This window comes from Scomber scombrus, chromosome 22, assembly GCF_963691925.1.
Source record: "Scomber scombrus chromosome 22, fScoSco1.1, whole genome shotgun sequence".
Taxonomy (NCBI): Eukaryota; Metazoa; Chordata; class Actinopteri; order Scombriformes; family Scombridae; genus Scomber; species Scomber scombrus.
The window spans coordinates 11,725,900-11,740,845 of record NC_084991.1 but is presented as its reverse complement, the minus strand read 5'-3'; the positions used below and the strand labels follow the sequence as shown (position 1 = coordinate 11,740,845).

The 14,946-nt window shown below is 39.5% G+C and overlaps 1 protein-coding gene across 3 annotated transcripts in view; it reads right to left on the bottom strand.

Annotated features, from left to right (window-relative positions):
* The window catches only part of grm8a (glutamate receptor, metabotropic 8a), a 230,335-nt gene that overhangs the window by 53,042 nt on the left and 162,347 nt on the right, over window positions 1–14,946 (bottom strand). For 2 of the 3 annotated variants that reach the window (XM_062443400.1, XM_062443402.1), the window contains 3 exons: window positions 11,975–12,110; window positions 11,626–11,780; window positions 8,807–8,944 (listed from right to left, as the gene is read on the bottom strand). In XM_062443400.1, coding sequence (XP_062299384.1) covers window positions 8,807–8,944; window positions 11,626–11,780; window positions 11,975–12,110 — 429 coding nt within the window. Of the gene's footprint in view, window positions 1–8,806; window positions 8,945–11,625; window positions 11,877–11,965; window positions 12,111–14,946 lie in introns of all 3 variants that reach the window. The other variant, XM_062443401.1, reaches the window with a different exon arrangement.

The following is a 14,946-nucleotide window of genomic DNA, read 5'->3' as shown; positions in this document are numbered from 1 at the left end:
TTTGGAGTCCTACCGTCCTCTCACATGCTCTTGCATCTGTCGAAAGTATGGCTTTTCTTTTGATTAGTTAAACGTATTAAGATGAATGTAGTGCAGTGTGCATGTTGTAAATTTGGTAAAGCAGGCTTCCAGGGATTTGTTTAAGGAGTAGCTTGAATCTGAAAATCGGAAAATGCCCTCTGGTGGTTTAAGTATTCAGTGACGTAGAGGTGCTCTACAGGGTGTGTCAGTACTCTGTGACATCACTATTGCCTGTAATTACAGAGCCTACTTCTGACCACACCCATCAGTGATGCTGCATGTAGTCGCAGGTCAAATGTCTTGATACTTTAAACCAGGGAGCGAAGTGGAAACACTGCTTTTTCCATCTAGAAGTAAGTTACTCTTTAAATCTCAACTACTTGTTTTGTTGTTTTGTTGCAGATACAAACTTCTTTTTAAGAATATTGCCACATCCTCATATCTTAGCAATTAAATTACTGAGTATAGAAGGTCAAAACTGTCAAAACAAGACCCAAGTTGTCATCATTTAATGGCTCTCGTTGGCTGCCTGGTGAGTTTCTTTACTGGCTGAAACTGCTCTCTTTGAGCCCTCTCATTCTCATCTTTCATCCTCTTTCCCCTCTCTCCTCAGACCTCCTGTCAAACTGCAGCAAGAATGTTTTCTGCTTTAAAAAGAGCAATTCGCTGCAGAACACCACTTTTCATAAATAATGTGATGCCTCTGACATATGTGGCTAATATATATTACATCTCTACATTATTACTGGTATATATTACTGCTGATAGTACACACAGCTAATATAAATTATTCATTCGTCATTATTCATATTATGCTGACTCACGTCAGCCAGTCTCCCAATGTACTGCTCTCGAGAACGCACATATACGCACAAAAAAAAGGAATAGAATACAAGGAGACACAAGTGAAGGCAGAGAACGAGAACAATAAAGGTGAGAGTTGAATCAGAGACGACAGGATTGGAAAACACAACCTAAACAAGGAGGAATGAGCGATGATAGAAGATAGAAGACAAGATCATGTCAGGAATGTTTAGAAATGTAAAGGAAGCAAACAAATGAAACAACAGAATACGAGGACAGAAGAGAGGAAAAGAATGGGGGGAATGTGGAGGTATTCAGCTGAGAAAACAGGCATTGTTGAGCAGAGGACGAACCGTAAAATCACATTAGTAGAGCAGCACTTGTTCTCTCCAAGCTTCAATGACCCAGTATTGATACAGAAATGTGTGTGTATTTGCAGTTGTGAGTATGGTATTTTTATATATGTGAATACATGCACATACATGTCTTCAGTTTGGAATATATGATGTGATACACACACCCACTCCAAAGGAAGAATGGAGTCAACATGATGATAGTGTGGCTCTGGCTCATATGATGTCTAATTAAAGCAGAAAGTACTGTTAAAACCACTTTAGCATCTGAGAAATGAAAAAGAAGAAATCTGCAGTGCGTTAAAACCTGGCTCTAATTTGCATCGTTTTTGGCCATTAAAATTGGTTGATAACTGCTGAGATCTGGGGATGTGGCAACATCACTAGAACAGAGTGCAACAGGGTAAGAAGCAGACAGACAATTAGACCAAACTAACCCCAAACCTTACGCCCACCCTGACCCTACCTTGAGGACTCATTTCGCAGTGATGGTTGTTAAAAGGAGAGAAAAAAATCTGTGCACAAACCAGCCAGGAATGATGGTCAAAATCTAGGCTAATTAACGTCTAGGTTGAACAAAACAAAACTTGGTCTGCAATAAATGTCCTACAGTTTAAATGCTGATGTTTGGGTACATAAATACAATTTTGCTATTAAATCTAAATATCTGCACTAATCAGTATTTTGACATAAACAATAGGTCAAATATCCATGTGATGTGTAAGATGTCACACATCATGACATACCAACAGAGAATTATAACCCAACTCTGCAGTTCCTCTCGGCCCTGTCGAGCTTTTTATCGACTTTCAGGTCATTATTATAAGCAAAACAATGTTCTGATAAATCCACTTTACACAATCTGCTTAGCAATGAACAGCAGGCAAACCCAACAACTAGCAGGTGAACATAGTGGAGCATTTAGCAGCTAAAGAGCCAGGTATTTCCCTCAGGAGTTGGTGAAGACCAAAAACAGAGCTAAAAGCAGAGTATACATCAAACGTATACATGTGTGCCAGTGTTCTTCTGCTAAATGCACAAAAAGGCAATTCACCAAATCAACTTTGCAGTATGTCAGTGTTGGATTCAGAGTGCATAACCTCAATAATATCATTTTTATTTTAGATGTGTCTTCTTCAGTAGTGCATGTTTTGTTGTTTTGTGTGCTGAAGCAGTTTACATGAGGATGTGCCTTTGGGTGTATATCAGTGACAAAGAGTGGTGGGTGACAGGGCTTGCTCAAGATGGATTACTGTGTGTGTGTGTGTGTGTGTGTGTGTGTGTGTGTGTGTGTGTGTGTGTGTGTGTGTGTGTGTGTGTGCGTGTGTGTGTGTGTGTGCGTGTGTGTGTGTGTGTGTGTGTGTGTGTGTCTGTGTGTGTGTGTGTGCTTATGTGTCTGTGACAGTGACAGATGGACGGTTCAACATTGATCCATTCAAGTACACAGTACTACATGTGACAGCAACAAGCACTCAGGTGCACATGTGCTCTCTGTAGAGGGGGCAGAGGATACACATGCTCTATTTTATGTGTCTGCCTCTCATCAATCAGTCACACACACATATAAGAGTCATATGTGAGCAGTTAAATAACCGTGTCCTCTACAAGAAGACGAAAAAGGATAATTTCACTGCAGCTTAATGGTACTTCGCAATCTCACCTACTGAAAACGAATGTTGCAAAGAGCCATAAAGCACTGTCTGCCTCTGTCTCCCAGCCTGCAATCTGTCTGTCTTTTCCTGTATGTCTGTAATTGTCCATCAAGTTCTCCATCTGTGTTAGTCTCCGTATTTCAGTCTGTTCAGCCCTAAGGCCTTTACACAGAGGAGAGAGAACAGTTAATCCAGCCTGCGAGCCTAATAACTCTCCTTCCCCATCTACCTCGTTAGGATATGGTCTATTTGCAGCAAGTGAACATGTGTTTATGTGAGAGGGTACTGTTAATGTATGCATGTTGGGTTAAGTCAGGATCTAATTAACACATGGAACTGTTGCATGCATCACGCACAGAGAGATCCATGCACACATCCCTAGTGTTGGATCAAGACTTTGCATCTTCAAAAGCACACTTTTTCACCAACTAAGAAATGCATCCTCATGCTCGGAAAGCAAGGACAAACTATCGCCTAGTAGCCTTTAGAAGATAATTCTCCCATTAATAACACTCTGTAAAGTATTAATATTTTATATTAAACTGGGGAAATTTAAAAAACTTTGTGCGTGTGTGTGTGTGTGTGTAAGCATTTGATAATCTTCTGTGTTTGCCCATTAAGTAGGAGCCTTCATTAGGCAGCCGCAAAAAGAATGAGAGCCTGATGGTAATCTTGCTAATCAGGGAGAGTACACCACGAACCTAAAACTGTTAAAATAGGATTTTCTCTTACAACAGAGTGAGCACTCCCTTTCACACATCCTCTACAGTGTCATTCTCACCTGACAGAGGGTTTGACCCCCTTAGTTAAAGCTTAAATATGCCTAACTCTCAAATTTAACAACAACAAAAACAAAAGAGCCAGATCTGATTGACTTATTTTTTACCTGAGGACACATTGTGATACATTGGACATTTATGTAGAGTAATAATATCATGTTTGGAAGGTTTGTGTACTGTTTATCTGTACTTACATGCCCAATTAAACATTTAAATACCTCTTTATTCATTACACCTGGAGATCTAATCAGAGACATTGTATTTCTTAGTTCACTATTCATGGTCTGTATCTGCACCATATGTTTCCCACCATTTACTAGGGTGGAAATACTTCTAAATGAGTGTTATTGGACCCATTAAACCCAGCATGGAACAGTAGTTTCATCCATATACAGCTGCATAAAATTTACATTATTACAAATAGCTTCGCAAATAGCTCTTCAAAGAACACCGTCATAACTATTCACTGTAAATGTAAGAACTAATGTATAAGTATTCTTTGTTTACAGACCCAGCTTACTTTCATTTGCCACATTTACAGTGAATTATAACAAAATGATACAGGAGATTAGTTTTGATGGCCATGTGTAGAATTTAATCTTCAACCACACCAGTGAGAGTTTAATGAGTAAAACGAGAAAAAGAAAATATTCTGCTTAGAAATAGTTCTATAGTTCTTTTTGCTCATGATAATGACAGACATTTGTGTGAGATTTTCTGTAGCAATTTAAATTTCATAAACCCTTAAAAAAACACTGTTTTAAATAAAAGCAGATTGTTTAAATACATTGCACATCAGATTAGATTTAAAGCTGACACACCTCAACTGACTAATTTAAAACTAACAAATTATTTTTAAAAATCATTTCGTCCTCACTAATTGAAGTAATAAAGTATTAATTCAAGTTATGTATTAAATATAACTTATTGTTCCTTTTGTTCAGTACAGTATTTGTTGTGTTTTAAATCTATTATATTTTAGGTGTGTAAAGTGCTATGTCAATACTGTATAATAAATATTATCATGCCAATAAAGATACATTTGATTTGACTGTAACAGGAAAGTAAGAGATGACAGATAGAGACGTAGAAAGACAGTGAGACACAGATTCAGACAGAGAGAAAGTTGCCTAAAGAATGACAGTCAACAAAGTAAAGAAAGATCACAGGAGGCGAGGAAAAGAAAGATAAAATATTGGTGTCATTCCCCAGAGAGCGACAAGAGTCGCAACCCACATAGAAGAGAAGACAAAGAAAGAAAAAAAGAAGAGAAAAAAAAGAACGACACCCAACAGTGTAACAACCTTGTTTCCTGCTCACACTGTTCTTTAATTCCTCTGTGTGTACCTGAGGCTTATAGCTTCTGTCACAACCAATGTGCTATTCACTGGTGCAATGGATCCACTCATGGGCCCAGGTGGAAAGGTGTGTGGACAGAATGTGTGTGTGTGTGTGTGTGTGTGTGTGTGTGTGTGTGTGTGTGTGTGTGTGTGTGTGTGTGTGTGTGTGTGTGTGTGTGTGTGTGTGTGTGTGTGTGTGTGTGTGGTCCAAGTATTCCTCATGTTGTGGGGACGTAAATCTGTTTACATAGTCATGTTATGGGGATACAAGGCTTAACAAAAAACATTAATTTTATAGAAAAGACTTGGTTTAAAGTTAAGGTTAGTTGGGTATTTGTAAGGTTAGGCATGTGGTGGTTATGGTTAAGGTTAGGATAAGTCTCCAGAAAATGAATATAAGACAATGTAATGTCCTCTGAAGTGATGAAATATGACTGCATGTGTGTGTGTGTGTGTGTGTGTGTGTGTGTGTGTGTGTGTGTGTGTGTGTGTGTGTGTGTGTGTGTGTGTGTGTGTGTGTGTGTGTGTGTGTGTGTGTGAATGTGCTTTCTATTTTCCACGTTGTTTGTGTACACATGCACTGGTGTGTTTGTCATGTCTGTCTCAGTGTGTTTGTGACCAGCCCAGGGCAGGGAGATGCTGATATCACAGAAAAAGGATGTGATGATTTCAGAGCTCAAACGGTGTCACAGAGCGTTGAGTAAGGTGGAACTGCCACCTCCCATTCATTTTCTATGAGGAGCTACAAAGCCCTACTGTAGAGCATGATGGGATTAGAAGCAGAGAGAGAAAACAGGTGGGCAAAATGGTGTGGCTGTGACCTGGAAGTGATGGAAAATTGCAGTATCTAAGATCTGCTATGCATTAAAGTAAACAGATTTATATTTCAGGCTTTTATTTTACAAGCATTTCATTTTTTGAAGGCATAATTTTTGGGTGGTTGGTGTTTGGTCTGATTTTACCAGCTTTAATATGTGAAAAGTGAAAAGTGTGATAAAGACAGTGCTGAACTAATATTTTATTTTACTGAGATTTGTGTTGTAATCTTTAGTGAATCTTTATTTTTTTTTAAATATGGATGTGTGAAGACAGACACCTGTGTCTTAAGAAAAACAAGGCCAGTGAGACAGGTGTCAGTGTACCAAATTAATTAAGACAGAGCATGTGTACTCATTCATGTTTTTGGAGGGGGTTTTGCAGCCACTGGGTGTGTAAGCATTTGTGAGAATGTAAGAGTACAGGTTTATCTGCAATCTGATGTCTGCCTCAGCCTGCTTCCTCTCTGGCATCTGTTTTACCTGACTGCACGCTTTCAACAGAGCAAAGACAAAGTTTTATTCCCGTGTCTGAGTTGTCCTGGTTGATCTGAACATAGCAGCCATCCTCAGAAAAAAGGGGGTTTTACTTGACTCAGAGCTTTGGATATCCTTTTTTCTTTTGTGCTAGACTTTTCCCTTGATGGAAGATGAAATGATGAGAGATGAAAGTTGTACTCTAAATAAATCATTAAATGTGGTTATTGGACTGGAGAACCAGGCCAGAATTGATGGTACAGCAGCAGTAACAACCATAAAATAATAAAAACTACAACATTAGTTGTAGTATTACATTCTACAGAAAACTGGATGTATTTCCATAAAATATGCATTGGCTTCATGTAACTCGTCTTGCACTAAAGAATCAAGTTAAAAGGATTTCTCTCAGGTTAGAATGAAAGACAGTAGCAAAAGAAGTCGTATCGTGATGTGTGAGTCATGTGGTTAAAGAGGGCGCTCAATCGGTAGTTGTGAGGTATTGTATATGTTGCTTTATTTTCTGAGTTCAATTGTTTTTTACTGCCATTTAGATTCCTCTTAATATGTATGTGTTTAACAGCCCACAAAATATATGGTAACCTTTATAACATAATAGTTCAACAAAGTACCGGCAGAATATTATTCAAATAACACAGCATGATTTGCATTTGAACAGCACCTTCAAATAAAAGCTGTAAATAGAAAAGGAAGTTTAGACAGTGGGAAAATACAAGTCAGAATTTCATTGGGCCACATTGTATGATTTTACATAAAAATGGTTTGTACGTAATGGAAAGAGGCCTAGATGTTGGTAACGTTGGTAGGAGGTGTCTATGATTAAAAATCTGATAATGGTTGACAAACAAAACATAAAATAAAATAAATCAGGCCATAGTAGCGTGCTGCATTATTTGGTTTAGCTTGCTGCAACAGTAGGGGGTCCAGATGAAAATAGATTTTAAACAAAACAAAAGAAAATCTGAAACCCTTTTTAGATATACTCTGCAAGGTCTCGGGCTTCAATATCGGATCAGATCAACATCAGATCATGAGGTAAAAAGCAACATCAGTCAAGCTTTATCCTGCGCTGCCCAACACATCTGGTAAAACCGGAAAAAAGTCACTGAGGACAAACAATGACTGTTGTCTAAATATTGAATTTAATCTGGGACAATGAATATTACCGCAAAAAATCTGATGCTGTTTGTATATGTTCAGAACAAATTATCTGGTCATGTATTCAACAAACCTGGCAGGGGATTAGGCACAGGTCAGAAACACGTGCTTTCACTCATGTCCTTCTCCTGTTGTCTCTTATTGGTTTGTCCACTACCATTTGTTATTTTTCCTCTCCTATTCATGCATTTTATTGTCATTTCTTCACCTCTTGGTTTCTAATTTGTGTATCCACACGTTATGTATTTATTTATTTTCTGCATCTCTTCCTGAAAATGTTTTCTTATTTACACTTGTTGACACGATTTTCTTTTTATTTGTCTGTCCCCATCAGCCCATTCACATGCAATAATCCCATCCATTTCCACATCCTCCCATCAGCTGTGTCACCGTGGCGACCTTGAGCAGCAGGCTGCTGATTGGGTTCTGTGTTGATGATTTGGGGGTCGCGAACCCCAGCACTTGGAATTAATGGACTCTGTCGGGCGACTACAGGACCCTCGACACGTACACGCCCACATACACAGATGCCAGTGCAAGTAATAGACGGTCAATGGGAGTCACAGCCCTTACAAACCTAATTATGTGAACTAATGACGGGCGTCAGCTGGGGAATACTCACTGTGACACACACATGCGCATAAACATACAGACTCAATCACAGCAGCATGAGGTCATACAGCACCAGTACTGGAATGGTGTTATGTTTTGGATTATGGACATATATACAGGTGATGTCCAATGACTGACTCTGCTGTAAGTGTGCAGTTATTTGTGCAGACGTAGGCAATGTGAAAGTGCACACACAGCCACACTTATATCTTGCGCACAAAACAAAAGACACACAGGTTACATATTGGTTGCAGTGCTTGGTCCTGTGTAAAATTACAGGCTGCAAGCATTTTGATATGACAGCAAAATGCAGGTCAAACCACACATACTACACAAAATGACAGGAAGAAGTGATTATTGAAGCACAAATAGACGTGCACTCTACACACACACATACACACAGAGGAGATTAAATGACCATATTTACAAGCACAGTCTCCAACGATTATTTAATTTGCCTTTTAGCTTCTCGTACACAGACAATTGTTCTTGTTGAGCCGTACTGCTCCTCGGAGCCTAACAGCAAGTGTGATCTGTGCTTTAAGGGTACTTATTAGAGCCAGCAGCTCTCTACAATATATATACTAATTAAACCCCATGTATTCTCCCTGTCGACAATTTCAGAGCCAGGATGCTGTAATGAAGCCTAAGACTTTTTTTGTTTGTTTGGTTTTTGTGGACTACTTGATTGGGAAGAGAACAAAAAGACAGAACGGTGGAAACCATGATAGATAGAAACTCATAATGTAAGAAGTCAAGGTGTAGGAGTCTTACCTGTACATTTTTTGAGGCTACCAGGCCGTTTGCCATGCATCCCCAGCTTACAGTTGAAATTCTCCTCCCAGAACTCAGCGAACCAAACATTTCTCCTGTTGTTGGAAAGTGAGCGGCTACGGAAATACCTGTCAAACGCTGTAAAAAAGAAAAATCTGTTTTTTTAAACAGTCAAAAACACTGTGTTTGCCATTTTCTTCTTTCTCTCGTTCTTTTTAGAAACTTTACTTTTGAGAGTTGATATCAACACCTCCTATGATTTGGTTTCATGATGTACTATTAGGAGGATTATAATGCTGCCTCGTGTTTTCATGGCAGTGTAACACTGGTTTGACTCACAAAAGCATATGTTATGACTTTCCTATGGAACTAAAGTATAGCTAAAAAATCCATTTCTGTAGAGCCATTCAGTATTGGAGCTCCTATCAACTATTGAAGCCGCGGGCAAGGAGAGCCAACATTTTAGACTGAGCTTTCACAATGCGCTTGGCTACTTGTCAAATTTAATAAGTAGAGAGGAGAAAAGGCAAGAACACACTCCCACTTGTAGGAATGGAAATACTTGTCAGAGGCTGGCAGGCTGTGATGAAGAGATGGGTGAAAGAAAACACACTTCTTGTACTTGTACTACTTTGTTCATATCATAACTAATTGGACTTTTGTTTTGTTGTCTATGAGAAATATGGCACAAATGTATTTCAGGGAGACTAGATGCTCCTTATGTAATGCCAAGTGGACACCAGAGGATATTATCTTCAGTGATCTTAACTGATTTTAAAAACATGGGAAACCACAGACTTAACAACAGATTTAACACATTTTTAATATTTTAATTGTAAAAACACACATGCCAGATAATTCGGTCAAGATGGCGATTTCAGAGTTGTGATTCCAGGGATGTGGGATCTCACAGATACTTGTATACTCAAACGTGACTTCAGATACAAACAAACATGGAGGCGAACTTCTGCATACCAATCAGCTGGACGTGAGTTGGAAACAAAGTTTTATTGTAAGCAACATTCGGTTGTTGACGTTTTTCGATCAGCTCGCTCTCATTGGCTACTGTGGAATATTACATTGCTGTTCCTTTTACACGATTTTAATATTTAGGATTTGAAGTCTCTAGCATTATTGAATAATTTGGATAATCTGTTAAGATCAACCTTGAACAGCCCCACAATTGTCGGGAGGGGCAAATCAGACCATAAATCTGTCATAATTGGACAGATTGTTGGTCTGATTTGCCCCTCCCAACAATTGTATCTCTAGAGTGTGGCCAATATAACATAACACCATCACCGGATTGGTGTCTGCTAGAATGCGAACAGGCAGAGCTATTTACTGCTCATGAGGACCCTCAAGTATGACAAGAGAAGATTGCGAAGCATGTTTACACCTCACTAATAAAAAGAAAGTGTCATTTCCAACACCACTGGGACTGCATTAGGGGGCGACACAGCACATGTGAAACAAACCGTGGAGGATGAAGAAACCCCTTGGGACTATCAGACTGACTTGGACAGCCTGTGCCATGCCTGACTCGCTGTAAAGGCTGACAAGAGCTGCCTTGATTAATCTTCTCTGCTGTCAGGGAAATAAAAGTCCTGTTTGCACCTGTGCTGCTCATTTAATAGTTAGACTGCGGGGGCCAGGGGTTTTACTCCCTGTGTGCAGCTCAACAGGAAGAACACTCAACTGGGATTGCATACTTCTCCTTGTGATTACAGATGTCATACTAATAAAATAAAAACATATGCATCTGTGGTACAGTTGAACAACATTGAGTTTAGGTCTCTCACATTAAGAGAGAAAATGACGTCATATGCTAAATACAGTATGAAGCTGGAACCAGGAGACAGTTAGCTTAGCTTAGTACAAAGACTGAAGGCAGGGGGAAAATGCTAGTGTGGTTCTCTTCAAATTGAGAAAAAAAATCCACCAACCAGCATCTCTAAAGCTTACCAATTAACATTGAATAGTTTAAATGGTGCAAAAATTCAAGAATGAAGTGTAACACACAACAATGATATAAACTGTAATTAAAAAAGCCTTGAAAAGGACAACTGTTTTTCAATATTTACTACCAAAAAAATTATTAAGATAAAACGCCCCCTTGAGGAATCTGAATATTGGCGGACAAAATTTGAGGCACTTCCTCAGCCTAAAACATCCTCTCTAACACATTGGTAACAAAAGCTGAACATTTAAAGCTTCACAAAGGTGGGGTTTATTGCAAAGATATCAGATTAGATTGCATCATATTGTTCGGTGTGCTAAATAAACTGGTAGCCAAGTATATTTTCTCTTTATCGAGCTTTCACTGTTTCCATTTGACTCTCAACTCTCCCATCTATCCTTGGCGAGTTTCCTCATGTTGAGTATCCAAAGCGCACTTTGATTCATTTAAACTTCTCCATACACTCCCTTCTCCCTCGCTTTCAGTTTATATCTTGTCGCCTTTGCGTCCCTCCAGGAGACAATTATCTAATAGGGAGCTCTGACAAGGAGCAAATGAGGATATCCTCCCCGGCCTAATGGCAAAAACTTGTTGCCCGCTGGGATCAAGAGCGAGGGAACATGAGTGCTTTTCATTTTCTGTGTCTGGTCTTTTCCCCCTGTCCCCTTTATTTGATCTATTAGACTTTGAGCACACACAGACACACATTCCACACACCATCCACAGGTAAAGTGGAGCAAGTCACAGAGTGGATTAGCAAGAGCAAGTTTTCACCTATTATTTTATCTTTATTCACTGTGGTTGTCATAGTATTGAATATATTTGTAATGATGCGTGGAATAGTCACACACACTCTTACCATCCACAGACACTCGTTTGGGAAGAATTGTGATGGCTCCCTCAGCCACTCTCTCCTGGCCAATCACGGGAGAGATCTTGGATCCCCAGCTGTCTGAACCCACCCACAGGAAGTGACCTGTCTGGTTGTTTCTTTTCGCTGCATCCAGAACTCGTCTGTTTGAGAGAGAGAGCAGAGAATGAGAGCATGTATGTAGCCCGGGAAAGTCAAGAAAAAGAGGTGAAGGATTTGGGTGCATATATTTAGGTTTTCTTGTCAAATAAGGTTACAATGCCACAGAAAATGTTATAAAACTAGAGAATTGTTGAGCAGTGGCAGCCGGGTAGTAGTTGAAGTGCACAGCACGTACCGTATGTCGTCCTCATTAGCGAACATGATGATGGCCCTGGCATTGGAGGTCTCCAGCAGGCGTCTGATGATCTTGTCAAACTCCCCTGGCCTGGGCTCCCTGGGGATCTTCAAGGACTGAGCAATACATACACCACCTGGGATAGAAAGATAGAGAAAGCGAGAAATCGAAGAGAATTTATTATCTTTTTTTGTTGTAGTCTCCGTTTTGCATTTTGTACTTATCACTTAGCTTCTGTGACTCCGCCTTGATTGAGCCTTTAACCACTTTATGAAAGTTTAGTTGTAAAAACTGGGAAATGGTATGGATTTACACTTCAAAAAACATCAGCATTTTGAGATGAATAGAATAATAACTGGTTGGTTAGTATGATAGCAACAGCCACCATAGAATCTCCAAGAAAATCCACAAGAGAGGATGTAGCATTACTGGCTGAGTAACTTCAGAGAACCCACCAACAAGCGTAAAGATTGCAATATTAAACATTCATGTCAAAGATGACAAAATCAGAAAACAAAAGAGAATGACTGGGTGATGAAAGGGGACCCAGGATAAAGGAAGCAGAGAAAAACAGAGGAACAGAAAACTAAGTAGGGAAATTTAACAAACAAAAGGCTGGAGGTAAAGGAAGCAGGGATGAATGAGAGAAAGAGAAGAAGAAAGAAGCAGAGAATCATAACAACAACAGCAGGGGAAAGAAAAAAAAAAGAAAAACAGTGTTAAGACTATGTAGAAAGGAAATTACAGCAGAGGTGGGAGGTGTTGGGTATCAACAGTAACAAAGAAAAACAAGGGAGAGGGATGAATGGGCAAAGATTATGATTCATAATCACGTCACCGCACACAGCATGAGTGACAGGAAATATCCTCAGTACACACTTCACACTTCCACTTCCCATTGTGGGGAATGACGAGAGTAGCAGTCACAGGGAATATTAGGTGTTTCACTCACAATATGCGATAAAGCACTGTTACTCCAAACATGTCACATACTGAAGCTCTTGACGTCAATTGTTAATGCAGTGGGTAACACTTTTTATGTACTCATTTTTATGTGCAGGTAAATCCATTTCAATTGTAAAGATGCCATGAAACTGATGATGTCTGTACAGTATAAGTTGATAAATGTCCATATTTGGAGGTGGAGTAACTGGCAAAAAAGTGGACTTTGCTGCTTGTCTTGAACAAATCATCACCTGCATAAACAAGCATACACACACAGACTCAAACATCCCATACTCCCATACTACACACTAATCCAGACTTCATGAATAAGCTCTTAGCCTTTTTGTTTATTAGCTCTTCTTTATTGTTTCATCAGCCCAGCTCAAGGTGTAAAGGTGTGTAGGATTATGCCAGTGTTAACACATTACATCTGCTGTATGTGCACAGTGTATGACTGAGTGTGTGTATCCATGTCTTGTGTGTATGTGTGTGTTTGTGAAAGAGAGTGAATGATGTCCCCTTTCCTCCCTGCCCGTTCCAGCCGATTTATTGAACATCTGTACAGTCTGTCGCTTTCACGACATCACTCCCGTTAATCACACACACTGTACGTACCCTCGTAGACGCACACACACCCCCGCCCATGACTCCTAAAACTAATACTCATTAGCCCCAAATTAAAAGCCTCTCAAGGATAATAACTAAAATGACAAAATCTGCACAGGCACCCAGATCTACCCCTACCCACACACACTCCCACACATACACACACACACACACACACACACACACACACACACACACACACACACACACACACACACACACACACACACACACACACACACACACACACACACACACACACACACACACACACACAACACACTATAAGACAAGCATATAGAAGTTCAGAATTGTTTCTCAAGGATAATCAATTACTTGACACACACTTTAGCATTCATGTACACAGATAGCAAATTATGAGGAAACAAGGCATATAGTATGTACACACACGCACATCAGATACACACACACACACGCACAAGCGCTGATGTTTGCAACTCTCTCCATTGTCCTTGGAGTAGTATAAAGGTGATTAAATCATCGTTTGTTTTATAGCCTCACTCTCTTCATCAATAACTGTCTCTGTGGAGAACAGACTTCCCAGATAAAGATAATATCAAATTATGGCTGTGTGTAGGTGTCCGTGCACACACTTAATTTTCAGCATTCGCAGCCAAAAATTCACCACTACTCCTGAAATGCTTTTCATCCCTGATGGTGCCAGAAAGCGGCTTGTTAAAAGTTGGGTTATTAGTGTGCACCCCTGCTGCCCTGTTGAAAGGATAGCTGCGAGGTGAGGTCAGGAGATACATCAACATCTTGCAGAAATAAATAAATACATTTCAAAAAATCCCTCAGAGATTTTGAGAGCAAGAGTTGTTGAATAAAAAAGGGGTCTTTGGAAGAGAGGGATACAACATCAAAACCCTCCTAAGCTGTTTTCCAGGCCAATCCTTTTGTGTTGCCTTGTGTGGCTGAGTAGAAAACGTCCACACAGAGGAAAAAAACAGTTCAGGTCAGGTGCAAAGAAATAAGTTCCAGTGAACTACAAGAGCCTGTATTGATTTCAGTGAAGATCTGGGTTAAAAACCTACATCAAGGATCTCTAACACAGAAGAATCAAATAACTAGTCTGCCTCAACATTAAGAAGTCAATAATATTCCTTATTGTTGTTTAAAGTTTAAATAAGTCATAATTTCGAGTATATAACTATGTAAAGCTGGCAAAGCATTTTTTAACTTTCAAATGCTTCATCATTTCTTTCACCTCTCCTCGACCTCCTGACAAAAATCCAATCCGTAGACTCATAATTTAGCTGATTGTTTCGAAAAACTGGGATAATTAATTGTTTAGAGACATCACGTCGCGCGCCGAGCATACTAATGTGAGACCAGTCAGAAATTCTCTTTATTCCATTCAGATAAAAGAATGGTCTCAGCTGTATTGGATCACAGTAATA